This window comes from Chrysemys picta, chromosome 4 (assembly GCF_011386835.1).
Source record: "Chrysemys picta bellii isolate R12L10 chromosome 4, ASM1138683v2, whole genome shotgun sequence".
In the NCBI taxonomy this organism is placed as follows: domain Eukaryota; kingdom Metazoa; phylum Chordata; order Testudines; family Emydidae; genus Chrysemys; species Chrysemys picta.
Genome location: NC_088794.1, coordinates 155,188,328 through 155,213,778, shown reverse-complemented (window position 1 = coordinate 155,213,778; position 25,451 = coordinate 155,188,328). Strand labels below are relative to the sequence as shown.

General features: G+C 49.1%; 1 protein-coding gene across 3 annotated transcripts in view; it reads left to right on the top strand.

The window, feature by feature from the left end:
• The window catches only part of LRFN5 (leucine rich repeat and fibronectin type III domain containing 5), a 149,000-nt gene extending 140,162 nt beyond the window's left edge, over positions 1-8,838 (top strand). For 2 of the 3 annotated variants that reach the window (XM_005308625.5, XM_065594047.1), the window contains exons 4-5: positions 5,872-5,925; positions 8,429-8,838. In XM_005308625.5, the coding sequence (XP_005308682.1) occupies positions 5,872-5,885 (14 nt within the window). In that variant the 3' untranslated portion in view covers positions 5,886-5,925; positions 8,429-8,838. The remainder of the gene's footprint in view (positions 1-5,871; positions 5,926-8,428) is intronic. The other variant, XM_005308624.5, reaches the window with a different exon arrangement.
• The last annotated feature ends 16,613 nt before the right edge of the window (positions 8,839-25,451 follow it).

Here is a 25,451-nt window from a genome sequence, read left to right as displayed (position 1 = left end):
CCCAGCCAGTGTTAAAGGAAGTCCCCTTGGAAGCAGCATTCTTGGTGTAGGTTCCTTAAGGGTTCCCTGGTATTGGCATTACCAGCCGTTTTCCCAGCTGGTGCAGGGAGGGGAGGGGAAAGGAGATGCCCTCGGCATTCTGGGGTGAGTAAAAGCTCTGTTTTAGTGTGCGGGACTAAAGACACAGGGCCAGATCCTCATCTGGTGGAGACGGGTGTTGCTCCACCCCAGCCAGTGACAATGCCTGTGCACCAGCAGAGGACCTGGCTCCGAGCCAGAATCCCAAATGCAGGTATGTCGGCATTCAGGGCTTCGATGTGTGTTGTGTGGGGGCAGCAAAGGGTCAGAGCATGACAGGTCTTTCCCTGTGAGTGTAGTTGGGTCTCATGAGATGGGGGAGTTTAAGACATGTTTTGTTAGGTTCAGAATAAATGGAGAAAAACAATAATGCGGGGCCCAGAGCTGTCGTCCCTAATCAGTAAAGACACATGGTGATTGCAGTGGGGGGTTATGAGTGCAAGGGCAGGAGTATCGGGCTCAGAAATTTGCAGCCACCCTCGCTAGCAGGAAACTGCCCAGTCTTCACCCCCATTTTAGCAAGGACCTGTCAGGATGGCAACCTTGACACAGTACTCAACCAAACCCTGTAGTGCCAGGCAACACCGGCGCTCAGTTTAGACATCTGAGACAAGCGGCCTGGGTCCCGGGGGCTGGAGTCCTTCCATGACCCTGCATGGTGACAACCCTAATGCTTTTTAGACATGGGAAATGGTAGATCTGAAAAGACACAGTCTCCAGTTCAGGCCCAGTGCCTTAGATTAGACGTGAGTGCACAGCATGACTCTTAGGGATGGCTAAAAGGAAGGCACTTCCAATTTCATGTTATGATAAATCTCTGAGGCTGCAGAGCAGGACTAGGCGGGTGGATCATCTTCTGGCAAATTAATAATATTAATTAATAATTAATTAATATTTAATGCAATCCTTTCCCAGCCCTGGTGCTTCTTTTGGTTGTCATTTCGGTATGTTCACATACTGTTTGGAGATTTCTCTGCTGCCTGGGTACAATAAGGGGCATGGAAGGCAGTCCCAGCCATGAACTCGCCTGTTATGCGATTGTTGTGCCTTGGGATTTCAATCCCTTTTTTCAATGACACAGTTAGAAACCAAGAGAGATGAGCGATGCCGCGAAGGAGTGGTGGGATAGAGCTGCTGACAGAGCCACGCCAGTCTGTTGAATAAAACATACATGTGCAGAACTAGATGCATAACTATCGGAACAGCCATTTTCACAAGGAAAACAAGTGTCTCTATTGCTCTATTGTGTCCATTTCCCCCTCGCCCCATTCCACTCTGCAATTCACCTCAGCTTATTTGGTCTCCATGTCTAAATCAGAGATATTTTAATGGCATGACAATTGTAATATGCTACTGAATGCAAATCACTAGTTTTAGCCTCACTTTGGCAACACATCATACCTAGCCAGAAGTTAAGCTTCTAGGCCATTTTTCCTTAGTGGTATTGGTGTTATGAGGATTACAGTAACCGAGTAAGAGATTTTGCTCGCTGGTCAAAATGTTATTTTATACCCAGTAATTTGGTGCTTGAAACCAAATAAATCCCAATGATCCGTTACAGGACAGCCCTGTTCTGCATCAGTTTAGCCTCTCGTCAGGCTGATCCTGCAGCGTTCCTGTTGCCATCACTGGATTGCATCTGCAAAGGCACTGCAGGATTGGGCTCAGAAAGGGCCCCGTCAGAGTGTACTAGAAGATAGACCATGTTTTCATGCTGTGCTGGAAGGAGAGAAACCCTTTTTTTTAAAAAGCCCATTTTTTCCCATGCAACTGCAGAGACCCACAAGAAAACCTAAGCCCAAAATGATGATATTCAATTCCCAATGAGCAAGTTAAAAACCTCTGGGTTTCCCTGCCATCCGTGCATTATAGGTCCCTTTCGGCGGGGGCACACACCAATAGCGGCTAAAACGCTATGTCACAAAGTATCCTCACCTAGTTATTCTAATTCCCGTAGTCTTAAAGCGAAGGTGTTGTCAGACATGGTTAAGAGAAAATACCATGTGGTCTGTAGGGAGGGAATAAAAACCTATGGAGCTGGCGCATTGAACCTGTGTGTAGGTGAGAAGGTAGCTTTACAGGGTTTTTGCTGATCTGTTTGTTTCAATCACGTGCAGTTTAAAAGTAACAAACTACAATGCTAGATCTGTTGTCTGAATTGGAACTAATGTGTGTCTAATGTGCTGTGCAAGTGCCAAAATATTAATAGCATCTTGGGTTTTTCTTTTTTACACTAAAGAGTCAGTTTTGTAAATACTAAAGCTAAAAACTCCATCCACCGTTGCATTTCTAGCAGAGGCTTCCAGGGACCAGCTGGCACCGTTTGGTTTGATTCTATGATAATATTACAGGACTACGTAGACTGGATATCAGGGGAGGTTATTCACATGGCTCGCTCTCCCTTCATCTGACATATATGCAGTGTATATGCATTGAGCGTAAAATGTCTGCCATTCCACTGTCATAAATGTGCAACGGGGCCTTTCCTTTTATTCAGGTTTTCTACGGGCTTGACTCCTCCAAAGTGTGGAACGCCCTAGGACGGAGGAGAATCTGTATTCTTCCAATTCTGCAAAGCCAGCGGTGCCAATTTCTTGGGGGCAGAGTGTGCTCGGACAAAGGCATTCATTATTCAGAAGAACAAAACTTACCCACACATACTCAGTGTGAACTACTGGAAACCCTGCAGAAAAGAAGAGAGATGGTTAGCATGGGCCAGTGAAATCTACCCCCTGTGCGGGGAGGCCAGCATAAGATATAGGAACCACTAAGTCCTTGGGCAATAAGTGGAACATAGTGGCACCTACCTCATGTGCTGGCTCCCTACACGGGCACCTTTCACGCACCGAGACCACACTAGTGATTGTGCTTAGCACTTAGTCAGCAGAGGACTTTCCGCAATGAATTACCTCAGGTGCTTGTGGCTTGTAAAATACAGACCCTTTCCAAAGGGGCAATGCAACCGGATTATGCTGCTAAGAGCTCAGCAGTGAAATGGTGTCTTCTCCTATAATCACCAGAGGGGGACAAAATCACAAGTGTGTTATTGGTTCTAAAATGTGCTGGCATGTGCCTCCTCTCCCAGCCCTTCTGGCATTAACTGTTCTGCTGAAAGAAAATGCCCTGGGTTTGCTATACTGGTTTGGATGGAGGAACGGTGCTGGGCGCAGAGTGTGTTTGCTGTGTTAGTTGTTCTCTGTGCTGCCTTTCTGGTTGTGCTTTGGGGGGTTCCTTGCTCTGTGCTGAATATGGGACAGTTCAGTTCTAGGTGCAGATGTGGCTTGACTTGTCCATTGTGCTTTTATTTACTTGAAAACGCTCCATTTTCCTCATGCTCCTATGCAAAAGAGCAACAATAGAACAATCAGCCAAAACAACATGTCCCAGCCTCACCCCCTCCAGGAAAAGATGGAGTCCCAGCTGTCAGCCTGTCGAGCTGCCTTTCAGCTCCATGTTGTCCTTTAGCCCAAATTCTGGCTCTCTGCCCCGCCTCTCAGGGAATGCAGACAATAGAGACCAGGGCCGGCCAGTGAAGTATGGTCTGCACGCAGAACTGTGCCGCTGGGAAAGCAGAGGGCAGATGCCGCTGGGTGTGTTAGTATCCGAGGGTTCAGCCTCTCCAGAATGCAGATGGTTATCCCATTATTAAGGACTGTTCCTAAATCAGCCAATCTTGTCTGTCCCGTGGAAAACTCTACTCCGTGATGTTGTGTTGCCTAGTCTGTCCACAATACCCAGGTGAGATCATTGTTACAGTGCAGAAATCCTTTGACCCACCTCTGTTGCAGTGGCCAGGTGCATCGTGAGTGTCACACACTTTGAGGTAGAAATCCACGTTCTCAATGTGCGTACCAGACGAACATTCACACCGGGCTCTTGGTCGCTGACTGGTGTTATTGCAAACCTTGTAAAAATCAGCCAAGGCTAGATCAACCCTTTTCCCCTGTAAACGGAACATTGCCCACCCATGCTCTGAGAGCACCTTATAAATATAGGGCGTCAAATCATAGGAGCTTTGCTAGTGTGTTAATTCAAAGCAGCCCCTACACTGCTGTATTATACCTCACTGCAAACTGCTATTCCTGCAGGAGCCATGGACCCCTCTAAACTGGAGCCCCCGGCTGCACTATTCACAGAGTGCTCCTCTAATCAGCATTAAGCTTTTGTGTGTGAGGTTTGAAATCAACATTGGGATCTTGTCTTTGATTGGTGCATAAGGTGTGTTTCCAGAGCAGAAGAGCTGTGACAATCTGCCAAACCAGCCGGGCAGAGTGAGCCTTGGAGCCGTCTCTCTCTTCGCAATGCTGTCAGGAGGCTGAGCTTTGCTGCTAATGAAAACATGGAACATTCAAAAGAACTGGCAACTATTTTTAATGCTCTTGTTGTCCATTATTTAGGCAATAACCTTTCAGGAGAAAACCACGTTACAAATCAGATCCTCCAATGATGTAAAGCGGCATGTCAATGGAGGTACTCCCATTGGCACAGGCTGAGGCTCTGACCCAGAATATTAGGCTTACGCTTGCTTTTGCATGTAGCAAACACTGTGCTACATTTTACTGTGTTCCCGATATTGCAAAGGCAACGTGAATCCTTCTGTGGAATTCCCTGTCTGTTTCACCCGCAGCAACACTGACGACAATAGCGGCAATATGCACCATGCAGAGGAGGGAGAAACTGGCTTTTTTTCTAAGTAATTAATACAACAAGCAGCAGAAGGGGAGTTTCTACACAGGGCCTTTTCATAATATAGTATTAGTGTTTGCCATTGTTACTATTTCCCATTGCCGCCGACTTATTAAAAGCAAATGTCGACTCTAGAAGTTGCTGCTCAGCAGAATTACTGCAGTTTGCAGCCTCACGAAATCTGTATCGAAGTGCACTGGCTCAGCGGCAAAGTCTCCTCCCTCACTGTTACCTGCTGAGTGTGAAATAAATTATTTGAACCTCTCTATACAAAACATTACTTTCCCCAGGCAATTCAGCAAACAGATTTAATTATTTGTGGCTAAATTTAAGGTGGCACAGATTTTTGGTTATAAAACAAACCAACCAGTTGGCAGTGTCCTGTTTACTACAACCATCTATCCAATGGTTTTTATTTGCGGTGCCTACAGGCCTTTTAGGATCCCACTAGGGGTGACAGATGCAGTATCATTGATACGAAAGAGTTTGCTACAGAAGCTATCAATGAGTGAGGCAGCCCCATGTGCCACCTCTTTTTATTAGCTTCCGGTTGTGTCATTGTCTAGTTTCCTGAAGTCACATCAAAGGCTGTGTTGTCTTTTCCTAGCTATGTTGGGCTTCACTGTGTATCATCAAACGTTTTAGGAAATTGTCTCCAGGGACAATTGTCTCCCCTCGTGCCAGAGGTGTTGACAGCTAGAACTTAACGCTGTTCTATCAGGAGAGTGTACATTCAAGTAAGAAACCTAAAACTGCATTACGTTTCCTGCACTTACAAATGTCTGGGTTCTGCTTCCGCACACTTCCTGCATCATGGTGCTTGCTTGCAGTTCCAGACCAGTGCTGGGATATGACGTGGGTAAGTGGTTTCTCCTGACATTGCTCTACTTTGAAGTATCAAAATATTGATTCCGCCTATAGCCCTGCCTGTAGAGTTCTTATCCCTCTTATTCTCGCTGTTCACAATGTAAGTGCCACTTCATGTGGGTGCAACAAATTACAACTTCTAGCGCTCACAGCATTCTAGCATCACTTTGTTTTCTGAAGCCTATCGAACTGGGACACCAGCTAAGAGTGATACCGTTATTCTTTCTTTTTTCTATACAGGGGTGGGAAGATAAATTAGCCATTAGATTTCGACTGTCAGAATAAATCAACACTGTAAGTAACAATTTGTACCAGCTATCTATTCTCCCTTGTACAGTACAGTGTGGGTATGATCTTGCTTTCCTCAGGACCCAAAGCCACCATTGCTTGCAGTGGGGCATGCAGGGCATTTCGGTTACAGGAGGACCTATATAGGGTGACCAGGCAGCAAGGGTGAAAAATCGAGACAGGGGGTAGAGGGCAAGAGGTATCTATATTAGGCAAAGCCTCAAAGATCGGGACTGTCCCTATAAAATCGGGACATCTGGTCACCCTGCCTATGTAAACGCATCTGAGCAACACTAGCAGAGGGATAGAGTCCAAATCCTGCTCACCTTACTCACAGGAGGCTTTGGATGCAACTGGCCAACTCCCAAGAGTCAGGTGCTGGGATGATGTCCTAAAAAATGGGAAAGCTTAATCTGCAGAGATGATAACTGACCGTTCCTGGCGAATCCACTACCACGCATTGCCTGTCTGTTTGGAGTTAGGAAAAAACTGGCTCTCTGTGTTGCACTGAGACAAGCTACGTTGCATAAGGAGATTTTTAAGAGCTCTGTATCCTACTTTTGCACTTTAGGGACAGGTTGTTTCCTGATAAAGCCAGCACTTAGGCCCAAGATAACACAGCTAGCTGGCTGTGCACTCATTTGCTTTCAGACTACCAGCTACCTGTAAAAATACCACTTCATTTCTGTGTTTCCATTCACCTGCCTGCAAGGATGCTGACTCAAACTGCACCCATACAAGCACCCAGCCAGCACCGGAGCACAGCAGGTTTGTGGAAGCTGAGGGTGACACGCGCCCCCCACGATGCTGAGACCAGGAGATGGTTTTCCCTGCCTGAAGAACTCTCGCCCCACCTTTGCAGGGATGTGCGTTTACCACGTGTGCCATTGTCACTTGCCTGAGACTCAGCGCTTTGGAGCAGGAGAGGGTGACCAGACGTCCCCATTTTATAGAGGCAGTCCTGATATTTGGGGCTTTGTCTTATAGAGGCGCCTATTACCCCCCACCTGTCCCAATTTGTCACACTGGCCGTCTGGTCACCCTAGGGCAGGGCCATCTTCCCCTTCCAGGTGCGTATCTAGGGCCTGGTCGAACGGGGCCCTGCCCTTCGTTGGGGCCGCTGAGTGCCACGATCCCTTCATGGAAATGTCACCTGCTGCATGTCAGAGCAGGAGGGCATTTGAAAATTCACCCCGTCCCAGTTTGCATAGGGAGCCTCCGTCCCAGTCATGCTCCTAGCCCTCATTTCCAGCCAGCTTCATGACACTTCCCCGCAGACCGACCAGCCCTGGGATTCACACCCATTGTGCACCATTGGTGCTGTACTGGGGGGCGGGACTGGGGGAGCTGGAACTCGGGTGGAGCCATGGGGTCTCCATGGGAATCCTCGGGAATCCCCCCAACCCCTCAGGATCCTGGGCCGAGGGGGTTGTGTAGGGACCTCACAGCCTGCCCTGCAGGGGAAAATCCCACCCCAAGATGGAGCCGTGGGCAGAAAGCTGGTGGCATTTTGTCACTGTATCCCATCCTCTGCCCACTGGACCGGGTAGCACAGCCAGCGTCAGCCTTCTGCAGACTGTACCTGCCGGACGGGACCGCTGGGCCTGGAATAATTGATCTTGGGGAGCAGGCTGACGGCCTCTGAAAACCTCAGCAAACTAGGAAGCAGTTTTAAAATAGACAGTCTGGGTCCTATTAAACTGCCACACACACAACATGGCATTTTAAAATGTCAGTTATTAGACTAGTGTCTAAAAAATTCCTTCCCACCTAATGGGGCACTAGATGAGCTAGGAGGGGGTCAGTTGAAGTTTTGTTGTTGGGACAGTGTGTGTGGGGCGGATTCGGTATAAATCGGTCAAAGCACATGAAAGGTGAGATTCCCGCCACAGAACCAAGTGACTGTTCTGTCATTGGCTTGAATGAGACAAGGAGCAGCCCTGGAATTTGCAGACAAACGATGGATTGCAGAGCAATATTTTGCCCTAGTTGTTTGCACTGCAGTGGGCTCCACCGCTCTGGCTTCTGCCTTTCAGTTACTGCGGGTTGAATACAAGGGGTTAGTTAAATAATGTATTCAATTAACTATTGGGGGGGGGGGTAACTTACTCCATTCATTGTTTTTTCTTCATTATTCACCCGGCTCTGTTTGCCATGGGTTGGCAGTTGTGTTTGCAAACAGTCACCCTATAACAGTGCAAGAGGGATTCTTTTCAGCCCCTCCTTGTGCTGAAAAGCACTGATCAGCTGTGGGCGGGTAAATGGCAAGCGGTCTCATTTCTATTTGACTTTTCAAAAATGATCTGCCAACCCCTGTCTCCCCTTTTGGCTGCAGTTCACGGGCACAGAGTGTGGGGGGCTGGTTATGCTATGGTAGTTGGGCTATACCTGTCCGAAAAGCTTTTCTGCATCCTCTCTTTGGCCCTGCATTTGTAGGACGTGGGATTAACTGACTGGCTAAGTAATACCCCCTATTTCCTTATTGTCTTTGTTTTGGTTCTTTTCACAGACCCGAGAATTGCGCTGAAGAATGCCTGCCCTCTGCCACCTCCAGAAAGTGTTACCATTGATGTTTTCACGCAGCAAAAAACAACATGATCCAACTCACTGAAGATTAATCTGTTGAACCAATTCTCACCCCAGCAGAAACTCTCATTTGACATCTACAGCCTGCCCCAAGAGGCCCTGGAGATGGGCTCCCTTGGATAAACATGCTTTCCCGGTTCCTGGATTCCCCACCCCCCAATTTCGACATTCATTATAAATATCTTTTCTGGCCTTCAAGATTTTTTAAATAAATAATATGGTGGCAACAGCTTCCATATGAACTCGTGTTAAATGTTGCCAGTGGTGAATTCACAGACTGTAAAATGCTCAGTAACTTATATCACCTTAACAAATAAACATTTTACTATGGCAGAGTTTGCATGCTGACTGATTTATAAAGGCAGGGCTTGGTAAATGCTAACTGTATGTCACAGGTCTGTGATGCCATTCCTTCCAAAAGATCCCTACACACTTCACATGGTAGATGACAAATGGGAATGGGGATATGGAGGTAGATATTACCACAGCCGAGGTAGAAGCCAAACTCGAACAGCTTAATGGGACTAAATTGGGGCGCCCAGATAATCTTCATCCAAGAATATTAAAGGAACTGGCACCTGAAATTGCAAGCCCATTAGCAAGAATTTTTAATGAATCTGTAAACTCAGGGATTGTACCGTACGACTGGAGAATTGCTAACATAGTTCCTCTTTTTAAGAAAGGAAAAAAAGTGATCCGGGTAACTACAGGGCTGTTAGTTTGATATCTGTAGTATGCAAGGTCTTGGAAAAAAATTTGAAGGAAAAAATTGTTAAGGACATTGAGGTCAATGGTAATTGGGATAAAATACAACATGGTTTTACAAAAGGTAGATCATGACAAACCAACCTGATCTCCTTCTTTGAGACGGTAACAGATTTTTTTTACACAAAGGAAATGCAGTGAATCTAATTTACCTCAATTTCAGTAAGGCATTTGATATGGTTCCACATGGGTAATTATTAGTTAAATTGGAAAAGATGGGGATCAATATGAAAATTGAAAGGTGGATAAGGAACTGGTTAAAGGGGAGACGACAACAGGTCATACTGAAAGGTGAACTGTCAGGCTGGAGGGAGGTTACTAGTGGAGTTCCTCAGGGATCGGTTTTGGGACCGATCTTATTTAATCTTTTTATTACTGACCTTGGCACAAAAAGTGGGAATGTGCTAATAAAGTTTGCAGATGACTACAATAGTCGTAGGATGAAATTTAATAGTGAAAAGTGCAAGGTCATGCATTTAGGGATTAATAACAAGAATTTGGGTTATAAACTGGGGACGCATCGGTTGGAAGTAACAGAAGAGGACGATGACCTTGGAGTATTGGTTGATCACAGGATGACTTTGAGCCGCCAATGTGATATGGCTGTGAAAAAAGCTAATGGGGTCTTGGGATGCATCAGGCGAGGTATTTCCAGTAGAGATAAGGAGGTGTTAGTACCATTATACAAGGCACTGGTGAGACCTCACCTGGAATACTGTGTGCAGTTCCGGTCTCCCATGTTTAAGAAGGATGAATTCAAACTGGAACAGGTACAGAGAAGGGCTACTAGGATGATCCGAGGAATGGAAAACCTGTCTTATGAAAGGAGACTCAAAGAGCTTGGCTTGTTTAGCCTAACCAAAAGAAGGCTGAGGGGAGAATGATTGCTCTTTATAAATATATCAGAGGGATACATATCAGGGAAGGAGAGGAATTATTTAAGCTCAGTACCAATGTGGACACAAGAACAAATGGATATAAACTGGACATCAGGAAGTTTAGACTTGAAATTAGACGAAGGTTTCTAACCATCGGAGGAGTGAAGTTCTGGAACAGCCTTCCAAGGGGAGCAGTGGGGGCAAAAGACATATCTGGCGTCAAGACTAAGCTTGATAAGTTTATGGAGGGGATGGGATGATGGGATAGCCTCATTTTGGTAATTAATTGATCTTTGACTGTTAGCAGTAAATATGCCCAATGGTCTGTGATGGGATGTTAGATGAGGTGGGATCTGAGTCACTACAGAGAATTCTTTCCTGGGTGTCTGGCTGGTGAGTCTTGCCCACATGCTCAGGATTTAGCTGATCGCCATATTTGGGGTCAGGAAGGAATTTTCCTCCAGGGCAGATTGGCAGAGGCCCTGGGGGTTTTTCACCTTCCTCTGCAGTGTGGGGCACGGGTCACTTGCTGGAGGAGTCTCTGCACCTTGAAGTCTTTAAACCACAATTTGAGGACTTCAATAACTCAGACATAGGTTAGGGGTTTGATACAGGAGTGGGTGGGTGGGATTCTGTGGCCTGCGTTGTGCAGGAGGTCAGACTAGATGATCATAATGGTCCCTTCTGACCTTAAAGTCTATGAGTCTATGATTTAACACTAATCGATCCACCCCCTCCCCCTAATAACATGCTTCCCCTTTTGGGGCTGGCACTTGGCAGCTGTTTGTGCAACACAACAGCACGGTTTGAAGCAGAGAGAAGAAGAGTATCCAGGGTTTGCATTTAAAGAGGCACTAGCAGGATTTCGCCTGGCTCCCCTGGCATTCATCCTATCGCCCTACGGCATCCGTCCGCCACTGACGCTGTGCTCTTTGCGGTCCAATAGCTCATTAGCAAGCGGATCCCTTTCTCCCTCTCCGGGCAGTGCTGAGCCAGGAGTAACTCTTCCCCGCGGCTCAGGAAGACCCTGCAGAAGAGCACGTTCGTTGTGCTGGTTGGTGCTCTGGGTGGCACTGCGGGGGGTCAAGTCTTTTCCATCTGTTTTCCCAGCACAGGGTGTGGCCTGAGTCCTCCTCCCCTCCCTTTGCAAATGGCTCCGAACACTGCGTCCCATCGATGCTGCAGGGGAGAGGTAGGTAATGAGGAAGCCACTGACCGTGCACTAAATAAAGTTGCCATGAGGCCAAGGCTAACACCGCTGCTCTCGGCGTGGTCAGTCTTGTGGGTTACGTCTCAGCCAAATGGTGGCACCTCTGACAACAGAGACCGTGATCTCACGCTGGGCACGTGACCTGCTGAACATTCCACACAAATGCTTAACTAAGAACCCATCCCAATGCCCCGGTGTCTCGTGAGCCCTATGGTACAACCAGCTCACAAGCCTCTTGCATGGAGACACAGCCCGTCAACGGGGAGCTGGGGCCAGAGTGCAGGGCCCCCTGCACTCCACACGTGCCTGACGCTGCTCCGAGGCGCTGAACGGTTCCAGGCATAGATTACTTTTCAAATAGAGGTTTGGGGTGCGTGCGCCTTTCTCTTCAAGAACCTCAAACAGCCTTACAAACGCCACCACTACAGTGTCTGCACGAGCCACAGTGTTTGTGTTGCACTAATGCCTCAGGGCCGTCCCTAGGGCAGGGCCCATTGTGCTTGGTGCTGTACAAACATATCGACAATACAGCCCCTGCCCCGAAGAGCGAGCAGTGTAAAGGGCTGGCCTTTAGGACGGGAGGAGCAGAAAAATTCCATATTCACTTGACATTTCAAGAGGAATGTAGAGAAGCAAAATGTAATTACAATGTGGGTCAGGAACTGAACCTACCACCCTCATGCTTGCAATGAGTGCCACGGCCCACACTGCATTTTACATGGATTGTAATAATGGTATGTACCTGTTCCTTGGGAATACCCGGAACGTGTCCGTGGGTTTGACGCCGTACTGTCTGGTTGTGCTTGTCTCCAGTCTGAAAAAGGGCTTATGTTAATTTTGCCAAGAAAAGTATTTAGTTTGTATAACATAGAAACTGGTGCCCACACATCACCGCATCTCATACTGGAGCCTACTGCAGGAGCCACAGGGCACGGGCCCTTTCTCCAAAGAGAAGAGTGCCATTCAAGCCTCCAAGACAAATGCATCACTAAATAAGATGTGAATCTATGATCCAAACCCTACAATTTCTAGAGAAAGGATCAGACCTGACTTGCCTCCTTTTGAAATTCTCTGTCAACCTCCAAGCCTGTGCAGCTGCTGAAAGTTCTACTCAACCAGAGCACTAGCTCCCAGACCTCCAGGCACGGGCCAGCTCAGCTCTCGAGGTTTCATTTCATAGTAATATCATGTTACTACCTTGTTCCGTAGCTCCAATTTCAAGCTTTCATGCACATACCAGTGTTCCTTTTCACTTGCCGATTCCTCTTTATAGCCGCTTAATTAATTGTCAAGGTACGTCTCGCCCGTCAGCTCAGTATTAGTTAGCAAGCCACCTTCTGTAACGGCAGGCTTTGCTGGAGTCATGAATCAGGATTTGCAAGGAGAAATGTGAAGCACTTTTTTGAGGACCGATGGCAAATAATAATTAGCAAGTCTGCTGCTGTATTGGTGACCCTGGACAGCTGCTGTTTAGCATGGGCTCAAAGCACGTCTACACATTGGGCACTTGATTCAGATTTAGGGCTGCATCCTCCTATCACCAAAGAACAACGTCACCGTTGTGGAACATACTCATTTATTGGCAAACCTTGCAAATTCCATCATGTGGTAGGAGCAAAGAACCAGGCTGGTGAGAGTCATCACAGCTCCCTGGATTCAACGGGCGCTGGGAACCCTTCACTGGGGCTGAGTAAACCACCGGTGCTGGATTCGCCCCACCGGCCCCAGGTCAGTCAGTCAATCCCCAAACATTCACCAGCTTTCAATAGAAGCATCTAATCTCACACCCTTGGAAGCTTTGCCCCAGAGTAACTGAGGAGCAGGACAGAGCTCCCATTTGTGTCTGTAGCTAGCGACACACTAGGCTGGGTTCCTGTGTGAGTGGGGGAGTGAAACCAGCTCCATTGTATGGGTGTGGTTCTTGTGCAGCCAAGCCAACGAGACTCAGCAAGGTAAGAGATAAATGGGCGTTGTCCCCAGCAAAGAAACGGGAAGGCACTTTCGTCAGTAGCGGGAGAGGGGTCAGAAGAACTAACGGAGATCATTGATGAGACGGGTAAGGGACAAGCAGGGGAGCTAGTGTCAGCGGACAGAAAGGATGGCACACAAGTGCTCCCGATGAGTTGTCATTCCAAATGTTCTCTGCTCTGTGAAGGACCAGGGCGTTGCTGTTGTGGTGAAACAGGGCGTTGCTGTACATACAGCCAAGGGAGGAGCCCAGTGGGCCGGGCAGCTCCCTGGGGCTCACCCACCGAGGCCGGCATGAGGCCGGCCGGCCCTGCAGAGCCCCAAGGTAAGAGGAGTGGGGGGGTCTCAGGCAAGCGTGGTATTTGGGGAGGTGGGGCGCAGAGCTGTGGGTGCAAGGGGGGTGCTCGGAACTGGATAAGGTGGGACCAGAAGTGGGATGAAGGGAAAGGGAGGAGAGACTAATTTAAACCAATGCAGACCCAAGGGACAAGCAGGCTTGGGTAGGGGTGGGGGTGGGGGGGAGGCTCAGAGGTCCAGACATCCAGGCAGCAGGGTCTAGGGAAGGGGAGAGTCAACACTCACGCCCTGGGGGTGAGGGATCACACTGGCGGCACGTGTGCCAAAGGCTGCTCTGCCATCCTGCTTCCTGAGTGCCAGCTGTTTGGCCTCTGCTTTGCAATGAAATATGTGTGTGTGTGTGCGTGTGCGCGCACACATGTGCATGGTTCTGTGTGTGTGTGCGTGCATGTGCATGGCCATGTATGTGTGTGTGTGTGTGTGTGCTTGGCTCTGTGTGTGTGTAGGTCCATGTGTGTGTGTGCATGGCCGTGTGTGTGCACATGTGCATGACCATGTGTTTGTGCATGGCTCTATGAGTGGGTAGGTCCACGTGTGTGTGCATGACCGTGTGTGCATGGCCGTGTGTGTGTGTGTGTGTTTGCATGACTCTGTGTGTGGGGGGAATGCGTGCATGTCTGTGTGTGCCCAAGTTGGGGGCAGCTCTGTGTGGGGGTGGGAGAGGGCGGGGGGGGGGGAGAATTGTGTGTGTCTGAGGGAAAGGGTGTGAAAATCCTTCTAAGAATGTGTGGGCAGAGTCTTGTCATTGAGTGCTCCACGCCCCGGGCTGCTGGAGCTAAGGGTACATCTACACTACAGGGGGGAGTCGATTTAAGATACGCAAATTCAGCTACGTGAATAGCGTAGCTGAATTCGACGTATCGCAGCCGACTTACCCCGCTGTGAGGACGGCGGCAAAATCGACTTCTGCCGCTTTCTGTCGACGGCACTTACTCCCACCTCCACTGGTGGAGTAAGAGCGCCGATTCGGGGATCGATTGTCGCGTCCCCACGGGACGCGATAAATCGATCCCCGAGAGGTCGATTTCTACCCGTCGATTCAGGCGGGTAGTGTAGACCTAGCCTAAGACCTTCTGTCAGGGCCCCCCACCCAGGGCCACTTCCCACCAATGATTCTGAGCTCCAAGCTGCCAAGGGGCAGGCCCAGGAGCAGGCCAACGGGTTTAGCTTTGGGGTGGGGCAGTGGCTGTGGTGCCTGGCCCTGTGCTCAGTGCTAGGATAGCGGTAATTAATAACGGGCTGGGCAGTCTGACCTGTGTGCCGTAGGAGAGGGTTTCAGTGGGGCCAGCTGGGCCAGGCCTCCATTCAGCTCAGTAATCCTGGCAGCTGGTGAGTCACTAGGGACAGAGGTTCCCTGCGAGGCCTCCAGCTCTCTCCTGTTCACCAAGGCCCTGCACCCCTCGAGCTTCACCCGCCTTTACAGAGCCCCTTCTGGAAGGCCAGTCACATACCACTGTGGCTAGAGATGGCCACAGGCTTATTTTGTGGTGGCTCTACATGCACCGTCTCTGCTTTTGTGGTATTTTATAGGGGCAGCAGGGCCACCCACTGCTCCACTGGCCCCTGGTTTGTACAGCCGTCAGACTGGCCCCAACTGCTTATTCAGCTGGCTTCTGTGTTTACACCAGAGCTAGCCATCGCCCGCCGACCCCAGAGCAACTTGCTTCCAGCACTCAGCCTGTCAGGCAAACCAGAGGACGAGAGAGCCAGTTCTGCTGGAAGTATTGTCACGCGGACTGGCGTCCACAGGAGAGGGGATGTTTACAACTCTGTCCCGACTGCAAAGGTGGAAGGGGGCAATCAACAACCTCCAGGTCAGAGCCACCGAAAAGACGAAGACGCCGATGAATCCTGGCAGGAGAAAACTGCAGTGCTGGCTGCTTCACCTGACAGATCCAAATGGATTTCACTCATAACTTTTGTCTTCGTCCGGTGCTGTGAATTAGTCAGGAGTTGCTGATGACTATATTTTTGCACAGTAACGGAGCTGGGCTTTTGTCAGCTAAGGCTGGGAGTCCCTTTCCTAACATCCCGGCGCCGGAATGCGAGAGGCCTTCGTGCAGCATGTCCGAAAGGGAGCGGACGTGTTGCTACTGCAGCTAGCGCTGAATGCAGTGGCGTCTTCAGGCACTGCCACCATTTTATACTAAACTTATTTAAAAAAAATAAAAAGAGGCTTATTTGAATAATGCTCAGGTCCCTTTGAAGTGCCTCTCCAACTCTTCTACCAGAGCACAGTGACCTTAACTCCAAAAGCCCATTTTTCAGCAAGTCTTCATTTTTCTGTGTGCGCAAAACATGCATTTGTATCTTCACTATCCAATACAAATGTCACAGCTTTGCATGGCCAACTACCTGAGATTAGCACTGGGAAATGACTGAGTTTGGAAACAGTTATAGGTTTGGCATATGCATCTTAATGGATAAGTCCTATAGGATGTAATAGGGATGAGGAAACAATAGTGGTGGATAGAAAGGTAATAGGGCTCCATATACATTTTTCTAAAAATCTAAAGGATGCAATGGAGATTAGACTCTTTCTATAGGTTTTAAACCATCCTCTAGGATTTCATAATGGGGTTGTCAATGTTATCGAATGCTATGGGACTTTTCCATAGGGTCAGATGTATGTGCAAAACCTGGCACCTGGTAACTACTAACTCAGCAACTTGATTTGCACCCTCAGATTCAGGTCTTGTACTTGACGGAAGATTTGAAAACGTGTTCTCATGCTTCTCCCCTCCCACTCGCGTGGATGTTGCCTGTTTAACAGTTCTATTGGAAAAGCCAAAGGACCAGCCCGAGGACTCGTCACAAGGACACTGGTGGATATTTTCCTTCTTTAATGAATCAAAACGGAGCTTTCACTTCACCAGGTATAAACCCACCCACTATAAACCAGGGACGGCCAAAGCATGTCACACTGCACAATGATTTCTGTTCTTTGGTCATGCAGGAGATGTGCGGGTCACTAGGGTGACCAGACAGCAAGTAGCAACAGAGGGTCCTGTGGCACCTTTAAGACTAACAGAAGTATTGGGAGCATAAGCTTTCGTGGGTAAGAACCTCACTTCTTGCATTTGAAGAGGTGAGGTTCTTACCCACGAAAGCTTATGCTCCCAATACTTCTGTTAGTCTTAAAGGTGCCACAGGACCCTCTGTTGCTTTTTACAGATTCAGACTAACACGACTACCCCTCTGATACCAGACAGCAAGTGTGAAACACTGGGACGGGGGTGGGAGGTAATAGGTACTTATATAACACAAAGCCCCAAAGATTGGGACTACTCCTATGAAATCGGGACATCTGGTCACCCTACGGGTGAGGCAGGCTGCAAGTGCCTCATTGAGCATGCTCAGGACAGAGCCTCTCACTGGGCAGCAGCCTGCTCTACAGGTCGGTTGTGTCACCGTCACATCGACACCGGCTTTGCTGGCAGTTTGGTGGGATTTTATTTCAATTTTAAAATCTCTTTCCATGCAGCCATCTTTGTGATTCCCCTTCCCACCGCTTCCAGCCAACAAGCTCTTCTCCTGACTTGATCTATCTGCGCTGATCTTGTCCGCCTACATCCTCACAGCCCCGCAGGCAGCCAGGGGCTGAAGCAGGCTCCTAGGGGTCTCGGCTCACAATTCTGCCACCAGACTGCAGGGAATCCTAGAATCATAGAATATCAGGGTTGGAAGGGACCTCAGGAGGTATCTAGTCCAAACCCCTGCTCAAAGTAGGACCAATCCCCAACTAAATCATCCCAGCCAGGGCTTTGTCAAGCCTGACCTTAAAAACCTCTAAGGAAGGAGATTCCACCACCTCCCTAGGTAACGCATTCCAGTGCTTCACCACCCTCCTAGTGAAATAGTGTTTCCTAATATCCAACCTAGACCTCCCCCACTGCAACTTGAGACCATTGCTCCTTGTTCTGTCATCAGGCACCACTGAGAACAGCCGAGCTCCATCCTCTTTGGAACCCCCCTTCAGGTAGTTGAAAGCAGCTATCAAATCCCCCCTCATTCTTCTCTTCTGGAGACTAAACAATCCCAGTTTCCTCAGCCTCTCCTCATAAGTCATGTGCCCCAGTCCCCTGATCATTTTCGTTGCCCTCCGCTGGACTCTTTCCAATTTGTCCACATCCCTTCTGTAATGGGGGGCCCAAAACTGGACGCAATACTCCAGATGTGGCCTTGCCAATGCCGAATAGAGGGGAACGATTACGTCCCTCGATCTGCTGGCAAGGCTCCTACTAATGGGGAGGGACGGGGTGATTTCTGTGCCTAGGCAGGAGCTACTGCTACAGTCCCCTGATTCCCACGTGAGTCAGAAGAACATCCGGTGGCCCGGGAATGGGCCCGATTTCAGCCAGCTGCTGGGCTGTGAAGCGAACAGCGCACACAGTTCTGAGGGGAGGCGAGCCCCAGGGCCCCTTGCTGGCTCACTGAGCATCTCCTGTCGCAGCACTCCACATGCCCAGGTGAGGGCAGTGCAGCGTGACGAGCTGGCTCTGCAGGTGGGGGCCAAGCCCCTGCTCCTGGTTTAGATGGAAACAAATGGCCAGGTGCCCTGGCTCCCCTCTGACAGCACATGGCCTCCCCTGGCCCAGGTACACTGCAGACTAAGGAGACTTTGCGGGAGACGGTGGTTGACCATTGTCAGCATATCACTGTCTGCACAAGATGCTCCCCAGAGTGGTGTCTGCCAGCAGCCAGAGGAGATCGTAGTTCCCAGCCCCCAGGAAGGAGAGTCCATCGGTGGGAGGGAGCAGTGCAAAGTGGCACAACAACCCGCTTGCCAGATAGGGCTGGGACCACAGCTGGCCAAAGCAGTGCCCAGAATCAGTGGAGCTGGCTGGGAAGGGTCAAGGCTAGTGTGCCTGGGGGATGTGCTAATAAAGTTTGCGGATGCCACAAAGCTGGGAGGTATTGCTAATACAGAGCAGGACCGGGATATCATACAGGAAGATCTGGATGACCTTGTAAACTGGATTAATAGTAATAGAATGACATTTAATGGTGAAAAGTGCAAGGTCATGCATTTAGGGTTATAAATTGGGGACACATCAGTTGGAAGTAACAGAGGAGGAGAAGGACCTCGGAGTATTGGTTGATCACAGGATGACTATGAACCGCCAATGTGATATGGCTGTGAAAAAAGTTAATGGGGTCTTGGGATGCATCAGGCGAGGTATTTCCAGTAGAGATAAGGAGGTGTTAGTACCATTATACAAGGCACTGGTGAGACCTCATCTGGAATATTGTGTGCAGTTCTGGTCTCCCATGTTTAAGAAGGATGAATTCAAACTGGAACAGGTACAGAGAAGGGCTACTAGGATGATCCGAGGAATGGAAAACCTGTCTTATGAAAGGAGACTCAAAGAGCTTGGTTTGTTTAGCCTAACCAAAAGAAGGCTGAGGGGAGATGATTGCTCTTTATAAATATATCCGAGGGATAAATACCAGGGAGGGAGAGGAATTATTTAAGCTCAGAACCAATGTGGACACAAGAACAAATGGATATAAACTGGACACTAGGAAGTTTAGACTTGAAATTAGATGAAGGTTTCTAACCATCAGAGGAGTGAAGTTCTGGAACAGCCTTCCAAGGGGAGCAGTGGGGGCAAAAGACATATCTGGCTTCAAGACTAAGCTTGAGAAGTTTATGGAGGGGATGGTATAATGGGATAGCCTAATTTTGGCAATTAATTGATCTTTGACTATTAGCGGTAAATATGCCCAATGGCCTGTGATGGGATGTTAGATGGGGTGGGATCTGAGTTACTACAGAGAATTCTTTCCTGGGTGCTGGCTGGTGAGTCTTGCCCACATGCTCAGGGTTTAGCTGATCGCCATATTTGGGGACGGGAAGGAATATTCCTCCAGGGCGGATTGGCAGATGCCCTGGGGGGTTTTCACCTTCCTCTGCAGCGTGGGGCACGGGTCACTTGCTGGAGGATTCTCTGCACTTTGAGGTCTTTAAACCACAAGTTGAGGACTTCAATAACTCAGACATAGGTTAGGGGTTTGATACAGGAGTGGGTCGGTGGGATTCTGTGGCCTGCGTTGTGCAGGAGGTCAGACTAGATGATCAAAATGGTCCCTTCTGTCTGTGAGTCTGTGAGTCTATGTATCATCCTCTGCATCTGGAGCTCCTAAGTACTAAAGCTGCGGGCTCTGTCGGTCGCCCCGGAGGGAATCCACCATCTGCCGTACCCGGAGGGCAAAGGTCTGGGCCACAAGGGGCCAGAATGATGCCAGAGGGTGTCATTTGCACTTCCCTGCACCACCATGGCTGCATATGACCCCCTGTATACAAGGGACCACTTCCCCTATCATCAACATGCAGCCTCCTCTGGGTTGAGATGTGGTAGCTGGTACGATGACACCAGCAGATCTACAGCAGAGACATCTGCCTGCCTGCCTGTCTCTATGGTGCACCCATGACCCTGAGATCTAGGGTCCAGGGCCCAGACCAACAAAGGTATTTAGATCGCTAAATTCCATTGACATCCATGACTGCTAGGAGTGTAAATACGGCCGTGGCTCTGGGCCCCGGTGTCTATAGCTGCATTGCCATCTTGTTGTGAGACTCATGTGGGCGGCCTCACAGGCTGCTCATTGCACAGCGGGGGTTGTGGCTCATGGCAACACAAATGGAAATGGGCTCTGTTGTCATTTCAGTGCCAGGTGGTCCCATCACGACCAGGCAGCATCAGGTGGCATTTGCATGATAAGCCGCATGGTTCAGCAATCTTTCCCCTGGCTGGTTGCCTAGCACTGGCATGCTCGGTCTTAGCAACGTTGCTGTTTTCAGCCATGTGCTGCTGCCACCCTTCAAAAACCCAACGCTGGCTGAGTCTGAAAAGTCACTAATGGTACCGGAGCGTCATCTCTGAAGAGACAGAAGTGAACTGCTCGTCACATCTTCAGTGAAAACGGGAGCTGCTTTTCATTCGGTGTTTGGTGACCCAAGGCCTCCAGAGGCACGGGACATTTCTTGGGGACCGATGCCCAGCTGTGGGAGTGGACGGCCAAGCTGTCCATCTGTAAGTGCCAGGAGGTGCCAGTGCCAACCACAGACATGTTTTAGAGCCTTTGCCTTTCATCTTGGGCTTTAAAACAACACCACATTTTGTGGCTATTAAACTAGAAAAGCAAAGCTGAGTACAGAAAAGATGTAACCCTTCTCCCGAAGCTGACTCCAAAGGGACATCCAGCACTGGCTTTGCCTCTTTCCTGGTCTAACCCCTTGCTATTGCTAGGTCTGTTCTGTTCTCAGCCCCCGGCCCCCACTCTGCATAGGCACAAGACCTGAAAAACGGGGCCAGTCTCAAGAGGAAGGGTCCTTGCTCCCATCTGCCACTTGAATTCAGTCCCTTAGTGGAGGAAATTCTCCTATGGGAGCAACTCCAGCCCAAGCCACTGCTCACCGCATGAGGCAGCATGTGAAGAGCTTTAATTGCAGCTGGTCAACGACAGCCCGTGTGAATCCTTGTCTTGTGTGTGGACTCCTCTAGCGTGTGGGGACCTGCTGTTCTATGGCTGCAGAATGCCTGACCGTGTCCTGCAGGGCTGAAGCTAAAGCCTCGCCAGCTAGCCGTGCACAGCCGAGTTCAGCCAGGGTGGCGTGTGTTGCCCTTTCAGAGCGATCGGCTGGGGCCTGGGGGAGTAGCTGAGTATCTGATTCTGAGCGTGCTCCTATGAGTGCCGCACTGGTACCCTCTCTGAAGATGGAGTCAGAGTGGGCTGGTTTCCATATAGACAGACACACATGGCAGGCAGGTCTTAGTCTGTGCTAGGAGGGGGCTGCCAGGCTCTGGGACTTCCATTTGACTTGTCATGGGCTTGTCTATCACCTAGGGGCATCCGACCTTTTTCTTCATAACCTATGTATTAGCATTAATAGATATGCTTCAGTAAGTCCTCAGGACACAGTCCCTGAATGCCAAAGAGCACGTGGTCACCTCATGGAAAGCAAGCATGTCTGGCGGTCCTTAGGTTTGTCCGTAGGCTGTATAAGCAGGAGAATCTTGAGTAGGAGGAGAGAGATAATGTTATCTCTGTATTTGGCGCTGGTGCGACTGCTGCTGGCATACTGTGCCATGTTGATCAATTGGAGAGGGATCAGAGAAAAGCCAGGAGAATGATGAAAAGATTAGATAACCTGCCTTGTAGTGACAGACTCAAGGAGCTCCATCTATTTAGTTTAACAAAGAGAAGGTTAAGGTGTGACTTGATTACAATCCCTCAGTATCTACATGGGGAATAAATATTTGGTAGCGGGCTCTTCAGAATAGCAGACAAAAGTATAACATGATCCAACAACTGGAAGTTGAAGCTAGACAGATTCAGACTGTCAATAAGGTGTAAGTTTATTAACAGTCAGGGTAATTAATCACTGAAACAACTTACCCAGGGTTGTGGTGGATTCTCCCTCACTGGCCATTTTTAAGTTAAGACTGGATGTTTGACTAATAAACCTCAGGGAAGCGTAATACAGGAGGTCCTACCAGATGATCACAGTGGTCCCTTATGGCTAAGAATCTATGAAAAAGTGCTCAGAGCTCCCCTCCAGGAATCCAGGGCAGTGGTGCCCGTCACTCTGAGGGACTGGTGTTTGGGTGGGGCGGGTTTTATATTAATCATTCTCCTCTAATGCACAACAATGCCAGTCCTCCTCGCTGGTGGAAATGTGTCCTTCCAATGGTGTCAGCAAAGATGCCACAACAACAGGTTATTGATCAGGAGACCTTGAAGCCAGAGAACAGCAGAAGCATCTGTCTACCCAAAGTCAGTGAGATCTGCTTGTTACCTATACCACTAGCAATAGCAGTGGATACCAGGGCACTAGTGTGCTGGGAGCTGGACATAGACATAGTCGGAGACAGTGTAAATACACACCACAGCCCCAGGGTGAAGCAGGGCAGTGTTGTCCCCATTGAACTGATGAGAACTAGCATTAAGTGACTTGCCCAGCAAGCCTTAGGGGGCCTGGGTCAGAGCCAAGAATTGAGCCCAGCTCTCGTGAGTCCTAGTGCACCATGCCCACAAGGCCACCTTGGGCTCGTCCGCAGCTTCCACCTGTGACCCAGAGATCTAATGGTAACAACTAGAGCAGGCCGGAAAGTGAAATGTCCATTCGGCCAGACACTCTGACATTTCCGGTTTGCTGCTGGTTAACTTCGGGATCCGAACGAAAAGCCAACGTTCCAGAACTTTCCACGAAACGAAAATTCAATTTTGGACCATTGCCAGGTTTTGTTTCAATAATGATACTAATTAATCACTTGCATTTTACTGGCACCTTGTAACCACGGATGGGACTTTACGTGATTTTTTAGCCTCACACTAACCCTGTGAGATAGGGATGGAGGGGATCACTAGATCTATTTAATGAGAAAACCGAGGCACAGCCGAGTGAAGGGTTTTCTCAAGGATGCAAAGCACATCAGCAGCTCGGTCAGGAAGGGAATCAAGGAAGCTTGTTCCCAAGTCCTTACTCTAACCACTGGGACAAACTCCCTCCCCTGGAACTCAGTCTAGGCGCTGGGTATCACAGGGTAGCTGGCCCTTTAAAGGGAGATTGGTTTCTGCCTCACCTGAGGCAAACTCTCTCACCTCCCCAGGTGCAGCACATGCGCCAAGTCACAGGCAGACTGGGATTCAACGGGGCCAGGCCTAGGGATGGAAGGGAGAGCCCTGAGGGCGAATGAAGAAGCCACAGCAAAGGCTGCAGAGAACAGGAGGCCCCTGCAGGAAATCCACGCCCAGGGGAAGGGTCGGGCCAGCAGAGGCACTTGGACACTGTGAGCCTAGGAGCAAGGCCTGGGAGCGGCTGCTCAGAGGAAGCAGGGAGTGACCCAAAGGAGCCCAGGTGAGCTGTGAGGAGACTGAGCAGAGCCTGGGAAGGGCTGAAATGCTGTGCCCAGATTGGGAGCGTGAAGCCAGACAGAGCTCGGAGAGCTGTGCCCCGCTTGGGAGTGTGAAGCCAGACAGAGCTCGGAGAGCTGTGCCCAGGTTGGGAGTGTGAAGCCAGACAGAGCTCGGAGAGCTGTGCCCAGATTGGGAGTGTGAAGCCAGACAGAGCTCGGAGAGCTGTGCCCCGCTTGGGAGTGTGAAGCCAGACAGAGCTCGGAGAGCTGTGCCCCGCTTGGGAGTGTGAAACCAGACAGAGCTCGGAGAGCTGTGCCCAGATTGGGAGTGTGAAGCCAGACAGAGCTCGGAGAGCTGTGCCCAGGTTGGGAGTGTGAAGCCAGACAGAGCTCGGAGAGCTGTGCCCCACTGGGGAGTGTGAAGCCAGACAGAGCTCGGAGAGCTGTGCCCAGATTGGGACTGGACAGGAAGAAACTGACTTTTGAGTGTTTTTATATTAATAAACTGACCTTGGGGAAGGGGGGGGGGGGTGTTGCCAGTCATGTAACCTACATGGAGGGGAGATAAGCTGATTTACTTACCAATTCTGTATTACAGAACTTCTTTATGTGACTCAGGGTATTTGCACAGACCATGAATTCATACCGTTGGAAGAAGCTACAGCTGGATTTGCTATAGGAACTCTCTAAATGCTAAAAGTGGAAATTGTAATAGGATTCATTTTATTTCTTTTTCTTCTTAGAAATCCAGTACCAGGCTTTACCAGAAGACAGTTCACACACAATTAGTAGTTTCAAATTTCTTTTCACTGAATGACACTCCAAAGGTTTGCAGTGTTGTAGCTATGTTGGTCCCAGGATATCAGAGAGACAAGGTGAGTAAGGAAAATCTTTTATTCGACTAACTTTCTGTTGGTAGGAGACAAGTCATTGTTTTCATTAATGACTTGGCTAATGGAGTAGAGAGTATGCTTATAAAATTTGAAGATGACACCAAGCTGGGAGGAGTTGCAAGAACTTTAGAGGACAATTTTAAAATTCAAAATGACCATGACAAATTGGAGAATTGGTCTGAATTCAACAAGATGAAATTCAATAAAGACAAGTGCAAAGTACTCCACTTAGGAAGGAACAATCTAATGCCCAACTACAAAATGAGGAATAACTGTCTAGGTGATAGTACTGCTGAAAGGATCTGGGGGTTATAGTGGATCACAAACTGAATCTGAGTTGTCAATCCGCTGCGGCTGGAAAAAAGGGGTCTATTGGCGGGAGTGTTGTATGTAACACACGGGAGACAATCGCATCACTTTACACGGCGCTGGTGAGGCTTTAGCTGGAGCACTGTGTCCAATTCTGGACACCACAATTTAGGAAAGATGGGGACAAACTGGAGGGAGTAAAGAAGAGAGCAAAAAATGAGGAAGAATTAAAAAATACTGGGTATGTTTAGTCTTAAGAAAAGGAGACTGGGGGACAACCTAATAACAATTTTCCAATGTGTTAAGGACTGTCACAAAGATAGTGGTGATCAATTGTTCTCCATGTCCACTGAAGATAGGACAAGAAGTAACAGGCTCCATCTGTAGCAAGGGAGATTCAGATTAGAGATTAGGAAAAAAATCTAACTCTCGGGGTCGTTAAGCTCAGGAACAGGCTTCCAAGAGAGGTTCTCCATCATTGGAAGCTTTTTCAGACAAGTTGGGAAAAGGCCTGTTAGGGTGGGGTCTAGGGTTACTTGGTCCTGCCACAGTGCATGGGGCTGGACTGTTACCCTCACACTCTAGGGCACCCCGCCTTTCCCTTTCCCTGGGCGTAACAATCACCAAAACAGACTGCACACGCTAAGCACACAAAGCTCACCACTCCCAATAACACAGATGAGCTTTTCCTGCTGCCAGGAAA